Genomic DNA, 12023 nt, shown 5'->3' with positions numbered 1-12023 from the left:
ATGAAGTAAGAATGCTTCTGAAGCTTTCCTTGCTGCACACTATTATCTAAAACCAACTTTAAGAGAGTATTTCTCTTTATGTTATTGTAATCAAATGGTGCTGGATCAGGACACAGCAATGGAGAATGAAGGAGTAAGTATGTTACCTTTATGCCCAAGGGCCCAAAGTTGATGCTGGGCTGATGGCCTGTAATCGCTGCTCAGCTTCGTTGTAAGAGACTGCAGCTGCAGGGTGGCTCTGCTAGCTGCCTTTCAGCATGTCACTAGTTTATGTGTCTCGTAATGGCTTGTTCACTCTGATCTTGAAGAATGGTCGACTCCTAAAATGGCAGCTTAGCCAATGGGCTATTATTCGGCAGGGGTGCAAAGGACAGAAAAACCTACTAACATGCAGTTTGATGGCTACTGGTTTGAAGTTTCCTGTGTATGACTGTTTAAGACGTTGGGCTTCTTTACAGCATTGCTAAAATAGTCTTATGCCCTGAGGTTTTTCAGGTAACTTAATGTTAAAACCCCAAACGTGTGTGTGTTCTTTTAGGGTTGTTTAGACAGACAGCACCAAGTACTGCATAACTGAAGTGGAAGAAACATAATCCATAGTTAATTTTTATTTTACAAATAAATCGTTCTAAAAGTGTGGTGTGCATTTGTGTTCAACTCCTTTGAGTGAATCCTTTGTATAATGACCTTTTGCAGTATAACAGCATCAAATATTTTATCATTTTCTTTTATTTATCTTATCTCTACCAACTTTGAACATCAAGAGACTGAATATTTTTTAGCATTCTCCTTTACAAAATAGCTGAAGTTCAGTCAGGCTGGATGAAAGACATCTATTTAGAGCAATTTTAGGTCATTCCTCAGATTCTGGGTTGATTTAGGTCTAATCTTTAACTGTGCCACTTCAATTCAATTCAATTAAATTCAAAATACTTTATTAATTCCAAAGGGAAATTAAATGTTGTTGTAGCTCATTATGAAGGTTTCCTCAAAGAGCCGTTGTAGATACTGATGGCTGTGGGCAGGAAGGATCTCCTGTAGCAGATCCGTCTTACAGCAGATCTGAAGAAGCCTCTGACTGAAGACACTCTGTTGTTGTTGTAGGACAGTCTCATGAAGATGATGCTCAGGGTTCTCCATAATGTTCTTCATTTTATGAAGAATCCGTCTTTCCACAATGATCTCCAGAGGTTCCAGAAGAGTCCCAAGAACAGAGCCAGCCTTCTTTATCAGCTTGTTGAGCTTTTTTAAGTCCCTGGCTCTGATGCTGCTTCCCCAACAGATGATGGTAGAAGAGATCACACTCTCCACAACAGACTTATAGAAGATATGCAGCATCTTGCTGCAAACACCAAAGGACCTAAGCTTCCTCAAGAAGTACAGTCTGCTCTGTCCCTTCTTGTAGATGGCTTCACAGTTGTAGCTCCACTCTAGTCTGTTGTCCAGGTGAACACCGAGGTATTTATACTCCTCCACTACCTCCACTTCTTCTCCCATGATGGAAATAGTTTTTGAAATATTCCTGTTTCTCTTAAAATCTACAATCATCTCCTTTGTTTTAGTCACGTTCAAAATGAGATGATTGTTTCCACACCATGCCACAAAGCGGTCCACCACCTTCCTGTACTCAGCTTCTTGTCCATCTCTGATCCACCCCACGACTGCAGAATCATCTGAGTATTTCTGCAGATGACAGGAGTCTGTCTTGTACTGGAAGTCTGAGGTGTACAGAGTGAAAAGGACTGGTGAGAGTACAGTCCCCTGTAGTGCTCCTGTGCTGCTGACTACCTGGTTAGACTCACAACCCTTCAGTCTCACAAACTGTGGTCTGTTTATCAGGTAGTCTTTGATCCAGGAGATTGTTGAGGCCTCCACCTGAGTCTTCTGGATTTTCTGACAAAGCAAATCAGGTTGAATTGTGTTAAATGTTCTGGAGAAATCAAAGAACATGATCCTCACAGTGCTACTGGCTTTGTCCAGATGTCATTGGGTTTGTTGAAGCAGGTGTATGATGGCATCTTCAACTCCAACTCCATAGCGATAAGCAAACTGAAGGGGGTCCTGATGGTTTACTGTTTGCTTACTCAGGTGGGCCAACAGGAGTCTCTCTAGGACCTTCATGATGTGAGATGTCAGGGCAACAGGTCTATAGTCATTGAGGACTGATGGGTGAGTTTTCTTTGGTACCGGAACAAGACAGGAGGTCTTCCACAACACTGGAACCTTCTTCTGGGCCAGGCTAAGGTTGAAGAGGTGCTACAGAATCCCACAGAGCTGCTCTGCACAGGCCTTCAGGACTCTAGGGCTGACATGATCTGGACCTGCAGTCTTATTCCTATTCAGTCTCTCCAGTTGCATCTTCACCTGACTTCTTCATTGTAGCTCTGGCTGTATGTACAGGTCCTTCTCAAAATATTAGCATATTGTGATAAAGTTCATTATTTTCCATAATGTCATGATGAAAATTTAACATTCATATATTTTAGATTTATTGCACACTAACTGAAATATTTCAGGTCTTTTATTGTCTTAATACGGATGATTTTGGCATACAGCTCATGAAAACCCAAAATTCCTATCTCACAAAATTAGCATATCATTAAAAGGGTCTCTAAACGAGCTATGAACCTAATCATCTGAATCAACGAGTTAACTCTAAACACCTGCAAAAGATTCCTGAGGCCTTTAAAACTCCCAGCCTGGTTCATCACTCAAAACCCCAATCATGGGTAAGACTGCCGACCTGACTGCTGTCCAGAAGGCCACTATTGACACCCGCAAGCAAGAGGGTAAGACACAGAAAGAAATTTCTGAACAAATAGGCTGTTCCCAGAGTGCTGTATCAAGGCACCTCAGTGGGAAGTCGGTGGGAAGGAAAAAGTGTGGCAAAAAACGCTGCACAACAAGAAGAGGTGACCGGACCCTGAAGAAGATTGTGGAGAAGGGCCGATTCCAGATCTTGTGGGACCTGCGGAAGCAGTGGACTGAGTCTGGAGTAGAAACATCCAGAGCCACCGTGCACAGGCGTGTGCAGGAAATGGGCTACAGGTGCCGCATTCCCCAGGTCAAGCCACTTTTGAACCAGAAACAGCGGCAGAAGCGCCTGACCTGGGCTACATAGAAGCAGCACTGGACTGTTGCTCAGTGGTCCAAAGTACTTTTTTCGGATGAAAGCAAATTCTGCATGTCATTCGGAAATCAAGGTGCCAGAGTCTGGAGGAAGACTGGGGAGAAGGAAATGCCAAAATGCCAGAAGTCCAGTGTCAAGTACCCACAGTCAGTGATGGTCTGGGGTGCCGTGTCAGCTGCTGGTGTTGGTCCACTGTGTTTTATCAAGGGCAGGGTCAATGCAGGTAGCTATCAGGAGATTTTGGAGCACTTCATGCTTCCATCTGCTGAAAAGCTTTATGGAGATGAAGATTTCATTTTTCAGCACGACCTGGCACCTGCTCACAGTGCCAAAACCACTGGTAAATGGTTTACTGACCATGGTATCACTGTGCTCAATTGGCCTGCCAACTCTCCTGACCTGAACCCCATAGAGAATCTGTGGGATATTGTGAAGAGAACGTTGAGAGACTCAAGACCCAACACTCTGGATGAGCTAAAGGCCGCTATCGAAGCATCCTGGGCCTCCATAAGACCTCAGCAGTGCCACAGGCTGATTGCCTCCATGCCACGCCGCATTGAAGCAGTCATTTCTGCAAAAGGATTCCCGACCAAGTATTGAGTGCATAACTGTACATGATTATTTGAAGGTTGACGTTTTTTGTATTAAAAACACTTTTCTTTTATTGGTCGGATGAAATATGCTAATTTTGTGAGATAGGAATTTTGGGTTTTCATGAGCTGTATGCCACAATCATCCGTATTAAGACAATAAAAGACCTGAAATATTTCGGTTTGTGTGCAATGAATCTAAAATATATGAATGTTAAATTTTCATCATGACATTATGGAAAATAATGAACTTTATCACAATATGCTAATATTTTGAGAAGGACCTGTGTAGGACTGTTGTCCTGTGGTAAGCTGAAACTCTGTCCTGGCCTCAAGTCTTTTTAAGTTAATTTAGTTCCATTATCTCTCTATCAAGGTTGACCATTTCCCTGTCCCTGCCAAAACAATGCATCCCCACAGTATGATGCTGCCACCACCATGTTGGAGGTGGTGTGTTTACCTTGATGTACAGCAGGAGTTTTGCACCACAAATACCAGTTGTATGAAGGCAAAAAGTTAAGTTTTTGGTCTCTGACGAGATCACCTATTCGCACATGTTTACTGGGTTCAAGGCTTATAAAAACTTTATGGCTTCGTGGATTGAATAGTAGTGAACCAGTAACAGATCCCCCACCTGAGTTTTGGATCTCAGCAGCTCCTCCTGAATAACCATGGGCTTCATGACTGCTTCTCCTTTCTTGGCATTTCATTTTACGGCCATGTATTAGATTTGCAGTGACTTACCTGTTCAATTTACATATGGTGGATAAAGCAGTGCTACATGAGATACTGATTTATACCTTAACCCTGCTTTTATCTTCTCTATAATGTTATCCCTGACCTGTTTGCTGTGTTTCCTGGTCTTCATAGTGGTGTTTGTTCCCTGTTTTCTCTAACAAACCTCTGAGGCCCTCAGTATTGTTTAGACTGAGATTAAATTACAGAAAAGGGAACTCTGTTTATCAGTGAAGCAGCTTCTGAATGCAATTTGTTGTGATAGATTTTATCTAGGAAAATCAGATTAAATGAGGCTGAATATGCAAGCCAGATTTCACATTGTAAGATAAATCAAAAGAAGTATGTGGTTGAAATATGACAAAAGCAAAAAGTACGGCACTGCAAGAGACAGTTAAACCAGATTTTATTTAGTTATTTATTTTGTTTCGTACCCTTTTCAGCCCAGACTTGTTCTGATTTCCCAGTAGGTGCGATCATGAAGCTAAGCCTGCACTTAACTCATCTGATAAAAGCAGATATTTACAATATTTATGCAGCATTCTCTTTTCTCATCCTGAGTTATAAAGACGAGGGCAGCTGCTTTACAGGTAGGGTTGATCCATAGGGGGCACTGTTGACTCTTCAGAAGTAGTCGTGGTACAACAGGTTGCACAACTCTGCTGTTTCTGCGCCGACTGCATGCTTGAGATCGACCCAGATGACTGTGGTGAAAAAAATTAAACAATCATGTTTATTCTTCTGTCTCAGATGAAATTCTATCTTTATTAGATGTATATAATTAAAATATCCCTATACCCCAACTGTCTCTTTTTTAATTTAATTCAATCAAGTGTCAGACCCTAGATTGTTAAGCAGTTTTACATTCGCCTTTTTTTTTTTTTTTTTTTGTGGACGCGAAATAGTGTAAAATAATGTTCATTTTCTTGGGTCCCATCAGTCACATCCAATGCTCATTTTCTCTACCCAACCGAAAATGTAATTAATCCCACTTTGAGGTGTGTGGAGTTTCATTCTACTAAATTTCCTTTTTTAATGCAAAGCTTTGGGGAGAAAGGGCAGCAATCTTCACGTGAAATAAGCTGGGGGTTTAATGGCACAGTGCTTTGCTTATGTGACGCCCGCAATCCCCTTTGCCAAACCCAGCCCGGAGCTCCCTCCCCCCAATCCCTCCACATCTCCTTGCACTGTAAGCCCCCCTCCCTGAATTTCTGCACCAGGATCCACAGCCACGGAGTGCGGAGCAAAGCGAAGTGGCGACAGCACACGCAGGAACCACTTCACCGCCCCATCTCACCCGATCCGCGCTTCCGATTCGCAGCGTGGAAAGTTGCAGGACCGTGACTCAGATATCGCAGTTTTTGTAGGTGATGTTTCAACCAAATTCGATGGATTTCTAACAGATCCTAAAATAATAGGAGACGAAAGAGGAAGGAAAATATCTGCGGATATTAGAGGAACTCTTAGCCGAGCGCAAATTGACTCACTGGGATTGTTTTTTTTATGTTGCTGTCGCTGTCGAGCGTGACGATTTTGCAACCGTAAATTAATCTGCAATCAAATGCAAGCATCGAATGGAGCGTGTGCAAGAAGTGAAACGGTAAGAGGTGCAGAAACAACCTGACAGTGCATCACTTTGTCAGACTTGAATTTATTTTGCGTTTTGTTGTTAACAAGTAGAGGCTTATAAGTTTCAATGAAGAAGTACCCAGAGACACCACAAAGTAACACTTCACTTCAAATTTATCCCGAAGGAGTAAGGAAGTTCAGTTATAATTTCTGACATACCTATATATTCACGATTTTTAGACCAAAAAAAAAATAAAAATAAAAGAGATTTTCCAAATTCACTTTTTTCAACACTCTTCAGAATTAGTAGGGGCGCTTCCAGTTTTCGAGAACCATGGGGGAGACAAAAAAAAAAAAACAACTAAAAACTGGAGTTCTATGAAGGACAAAAAGTATTAGAGAATTTTTTTTAACATGTAGGCATCTACGACCTTCTGCTCAGAGAGGACAGCAACTGCGTTAACAATCTTTCTGGGAATGTTGCTGATTGTGCATGTCTTTGATCGCAGGTTGAGTCGCACAGAATGCACAGTGTTTTTCCTAAATGGGATTCCGCTCAGAGGGGATAATTTGTGTGCAAAGTAGCGCTGCTTCCAGCTGAAAAGGAGTTACCGTTCAGCCCCCCCCCCCACACACCCCCCTTCCCTCCTGAATAAACCATGGGGCCGCGGCAGTGCGTGGGACTCACCATGCTCTTCCTGTTCACAGGTAAGCTCCCGTAAATCTCCAGAGCAGAAACCTCCTGCCAAATAAAACAGCTCTTCTGAGCTTTTGCTCAGAAGAGCTGTACAAGATTTATGGAAATGAAAGCTAATGGTCATGCAATAAAAGAAACTGTAAATATATCAACCTTTTTTTCCTGAGTGATTTCAACCAGTGTGTAGCGTTTTAATAAAATGCAAATGGTATCCTTTCAGCCAACGGCACATATATAATTTATGAGACATATAATTAGCTGTAAGCTGTTGTGACAGAATACAAAATGACTTGTAATATTAACATGAATGAAGTGTGACAGTTGTCTCCCGTGAGTGTGTGGGTTTAGGTGCTGTAGTAGAGTACTGGAGTAGGAGGCAGAAAGTGTGTGTGTGTGTGTGTGTGAGAAAGCGTGGGACTGCAGATTTTGGGAATAACAGAATGCAGTCACAAGCGGAGAAAAGAGAGGAACTGCATCCTTTTAAGAAGTTCCGACAGACTTCTAAGAAATCATTGTTTGTGAATATGTGCATTCATTCCCTAATGGCGCATACATTGTCCAATTAAAGTTTGCAAGTTTTCACATTTGGAAAAGTGCAGTCATGTGATTAAAAATGGATAACTAGGGAAAAGAGAAGTTCTATGCTTTCATTTTTCAGTTTTAGGTTAATTTTCTTCGGTGCGGAAGCGAAGGACAGAAATCATCTCTAATCTCAAATGTATTAGGCTTTTGGGAAAAAACTCCACTTGCATGCATATTTTTAGTAAATAAATTTTTTTTAAAATATATTTTCAGTGATTTATGAGGTATTTTCATTATGAGCATGTCATCACAGGTATCTGGGAATGCAGTACTTTTTGGTGAATGTGACTCAGTCTTTTGTATGAAAAAGCCAAAAGCAACAAGGAGGTTATGGATGTCATTTTTATACAGCACAGAAAAGCCTTTTAGCTTTTGTTTTCAGCCTCATCCCAGTGTGCAGTTTCATATGTAAACAAAAGATGTCAAAAACAACTATTATTCCACCTTTCTTCGGGTTTTAAAGTGACATGCTTCTTTTTGTGCTTACAGTGCCTTGCAAAAGTACTCACCCCTTCTAAACTTTATCATGTTTTGTCACATTACAACTGAAAATTGCAATGTATTGTATTGGGGTTTTATGCGATAGACAAGCACAAAGGGTGAAGTGAAAGAAAAACATACTTATACTTACTATATATTTTTTTTACGAACATTGGTATTTTGCACCCCTGAGATAATATTTTGTCAAACCACCTTTTGCTCCAACTGCATCTGTAAGTCTGTTAAGATTTGTCTCTAACATCTTTGTGCATCTAAAGACTGAACTATGGGTCCATTCTTCTTTGGAAAGCTTAAAGTAGTCAGGTTGGAAGGGGTCTGTGCACATTCATTTTCAAGTTTTGCCACTGATTTTCAGTTGGATTTAGGTCAAACTTAGACTCCAGTCTGAAGCTGTCTTCACTGTTTGATAGTTAGGATAAATTAGAATGTATGTACCTCACTTGAAATCTGTATAATGTGATTAAATTGACTTTGTAAAGTGCCTTGAGATGGCATGTGTTGTGAATAGGTGTTATATAAATAAATATGAATTGAATTCTAACAATATGCTTCTATCTAAACTATTCCATTGTAGCTCTGGCTTTATGTTTAGAGTAGGCAACCAGCTAGAAGGTAAATCTCAGCCCTAGTGTAAATCCTTTTGCATAATCTGTAGATGTATTGATTTATTACACACACGCTTTACACATCTTTGGGTAAGCTTTTCACATACTCATGAATACACCATTGCTATGCACATCATTTTTTCCTCCCTAGAAACAGCTTTCCCAAAGCATTATGCTGCCAGCAGGTTAAAGTAAAAAAATAAATAAAAAGATGCTACCATTGCCATATTCTGTGCTTAAGTACAGTAATGGATCTAAAAAGGCAACTTCAGTTGTTTCAGTTAAGGTCAATCTTCATGATTTCACAAAAAGGATTGTTGACAACTGTTGACTAAAAAGAACAGAAACAACCATCTCACTTTTTCCTAAAAACATCCTGGTGTTCCCAAAAGAACAGGATAAATTGTTAAGGGAGCAAATACTTTTTCACTGCAATCTGGCTCACTTGTTGGTTTGTAAAGGGGGCTTTTAATGTAGGTCTAAGATGGTTTGACCAACAAAACATCGGTCAAATGTTCAATACCTAGACTTTGCGCACACAAAGAATATGGTTCCTTTAAATACATACATAGGAACACTCAACACACTAAGCATGCTAAGCTTGCCAGTTGATGGTAGAAATGAAAACAAAGTGTCAGGAAGGGAAAAACACATTGCTTCCTGTCAGTCAACTTCTTGCTTATTCTGAGTCTCAGAGGATATTATATCTTTCCAGCCACCTGATTGCTTTCACCCAGGGGTTTCCAGGTTGTCTCTTACAGACAATCACCCAGTCACCTAATCTATAGGATACCTGCACATTCTCAGAAAAAGTCAGACCAACCAACAGGACAATAGAAAATACTTGATTTTGCTTATCATAGAACAGGATGGGATTCAGACTGCTTTTACCAGATAGAGGGTCATTGAAAAGGTTGCATTTTTTTTTAAATTGTATTTTTTCTGATAAAAGTTTACAGATTTAGTTTAAAAACTCAATTATAAGTTTTCTTTGACTAACTTTTTGTCTGCTTAAGATGATAACTGGGATACTTACATATTCCAGAGGACTAGTTGTGTTACAGCAGTAGATGTGAATGCAATAAATACAATTTATACCAAGCTGTTTTCACAGTGTTCTTGCTGCAAATGAAAGCTTGATTGGTGATTCAGTATAACAAATGATCTGTCAGAAAAGGAAATCAGGTACATTACATCCACTTTGGAAGCAATAACCATAAAAGATGACAGATGTGAAGATCAGAGTATAAAAGCTTTTGACCTTCAGCCAGTTCACACAGAGGTGCGCTGTGACTGAGGTGGTTTCCCACTGGCGCAGACAGGGGAAAGCATCTGCAGTGCCTGACCTGTTGTTGCTGCAGCCGACTCGCTCCAGTAGGATTTTAATGTCATGCGACACGATGAAGATTCCCAGCAGCAGTAAAACTTTCTAACCAGCATGCATAGCTTTGAGACAAATTAATAATCGCTGTGCAGTGCTGAATCAAGAATTAAGTCCTTTGCATTTACTTATTTACACTTAACTCTTAAGTGCTATTGATTAACAAGCACGTTCTAATTTAATATAAAAACACCTTAGACAGTGTCATGCTGCAGGATAAACAATTTAACTCAACTACATCTGCAGTATATATGGCAGAAAGCCAAGTAATGACCTCTCATTTTGCTCATTTTGTATTTGTGTCAAATGTTTTTGTATTTTCTACCAAACAGTTCCTTAGCCATACCAGGGCCAAGTGATTGGTTGTAAGCAGTTCATCCTGGTTCCACCACTGAAGCAAAGGTTCAAGCACTGAAATATATGCACTGAAACAATTCTTTACTGCTCCACAGCACGGAACCGATTTCATCAGCACCAGGGAGCGGAATCATGGAGACAAACATCCAATTACAGTGTTGTTTCCACATATCTAAAATGCTTGATTTAGGTTTGCTTTAGGTGTGTTTAAGTAAAATTTAAAGCAAGAAAATCTGACAATTGTGGTGTGTATTTGTATTCACCCCCTCTCTAAGGCAATATATTGAAGTACCACCTTTTGCTGCATTACACTAGCAATATGTTTTTTGCTGAATGTCTTTACTTGCTTTTTGCCCATTCTTCTTTGTAAAATAGCCAACTCTGTTGGACTGAATTGGAGAGCATATGTGAACATAACTTTTTAAGTGTTGCCACAGCTTCCACAGCTGCTAAATGTATGGACTTTGAGCTTCACCCCAGTCTCAAGTCTTTTACAGGTTTTCTTCCAGGGTTGATCTTGACCAGCTTCCCTGATCCTACTTGCCCACAGCATGATGTTTCCACCACGATGGATCACTGTGTGGTGGTGTTTGTAGGGAGATGTATGGTGTTAGTTTTTCACCATACAAAGGGTTTTGCATGTAGCCGATTTTGTCAGATATGACCAGAGCATCTTCTTCCATATGTTTGCGGTGTCCTCTACATGGCATTGGGTGAACTGCAAACTGACCTTCTTATGGCTTTCTTTTCACAAAGTTTTATTTATTTCTGTTTTGTCTTCTCTAAAAAATACCCCTGATCTGTTCATAATTCTCTTTATTCATAAAATGTCTCTAAGAAACCTCTGAAGCATTTACAAAACAGCTGTATTTATACTGAGATTCAATTAAATTAATTCATTAATTTATACAGTACCAATTCACAACACATGTCGTCTCAAGGCACTTTACAAAGTCAGTTCAGTCAAATTACACATTTCAAGTCATGTACATCAATTCCAGTTGATCCTAATTATTAAACAATGCAGTCAAACTCAGTTTAATATTCAAGTTGGTTAAAAAGTTTTCAATCTAAGGAAACCCAGCAGATTGCATTGAGTCAGTGACTTGTAGTATTCACTCCTCCTAGATGAGCATGTTGCAACAGTGGAAAGTCGCTTGCGTTGACTTTGCAGCAATCCTCATACATGAATGTAGCGACAGTGGAAAGGAAGCCTCTTTATCAATACTTTTTCTTTACACTAGATTAAAAAACACAGAGGTGGACTCTGTTTACTTGTCTGGTGGCCTCTGAAGGTAGCTGGTTTCAGATTTAAGTTTCAGATCTTTATTCGTGTCCCAATGGCCAATTAACTTTACAGCAAGTCACAAAAAATATATACTGCATATTAAAAAAAACAAAAAAACAAATAACAAAGCAACCTTTTATTAGAGGGCATAGAACTGAATTCAACAGCTGCAACCAGTAGAGGTTATGGACCAAAGATTGTCCATTAAAAGCATACAAAATGCAAATAGGCCTAAGAAGTGAACAATAAATAAATTCATAATTAGAGTAAAGATGGCTGAATGCTAATGCATTCCACACATTTCGGACGATTATTTGTAAAACAAAAATGAAAGCCATACATCATTTTGCTTTCACTTCACAATTATAGTTATTATTATATAGATTTGGTTGGTCCATCATATGTATTCCCAGAGAAAGGCATTGGAGTTTGTTTTTGTTAGGTAACAAAATGTCAAAACTGTTTGTTTTTTTATTATCAATGGCTGGTGTTTATAAAGGCTGATTGAAATGAAGTGTAACCTAAGATTGCAGCACTGTTTATGAATACAGAATAGAGGTTAGAATTTCTGATCGGCATTCTAGAAAG

General features: G+C 39.7%; 1 protein-coding gene across 1 annotated transcript in view; it reads left to right on the top strand.

Moving 5' to 3' along the window:
- Positions 1 to 5687: 5687 nt before the first annotated feature.
- si:dkey-112m2.1 (transmembrane protein 132C) overlaps positions 5688 to 12023 on the top strand; it is a 278547-nt gene continuing 272211 nt past the window's right edge. The window contains exons 1-2 of the mRNA XM_047371747.1: positions 5688 to 6055; positions 6534 to 6732. Coding sequence (XP_047227703.1) covers positions 6684 to 6732 — 49 coding nt within the window. The 5' untranslated portion in view covers positions 5688 to 6055; positions 6534 to 6683. The remainder of the gene's footprint in view (positions 6056 to 6533; positions 6733 to 12023) is intronic.

This window comes from Girardinichthys multiradiatus, chromosome 8 (genome assembly GCF_021462225.1).
Source record: "Girardinichthys multiradiatus isolate DD_20200921_A chromosome 8, DD_fGirMul_XY1, whole genome shotgun sequence".
Lineage (NCBI taxonomy): Eukaryota > Metazoa > Chordata > Actinopteri > Cyprinodontiformes > Goodeidae > Girardinichthys > Girardinichthys multiradiatus.
Note: the sequence above shows the minus strand (reverse complement) of the source record. Positions and strands in the feature narration are given on the sequence as shown.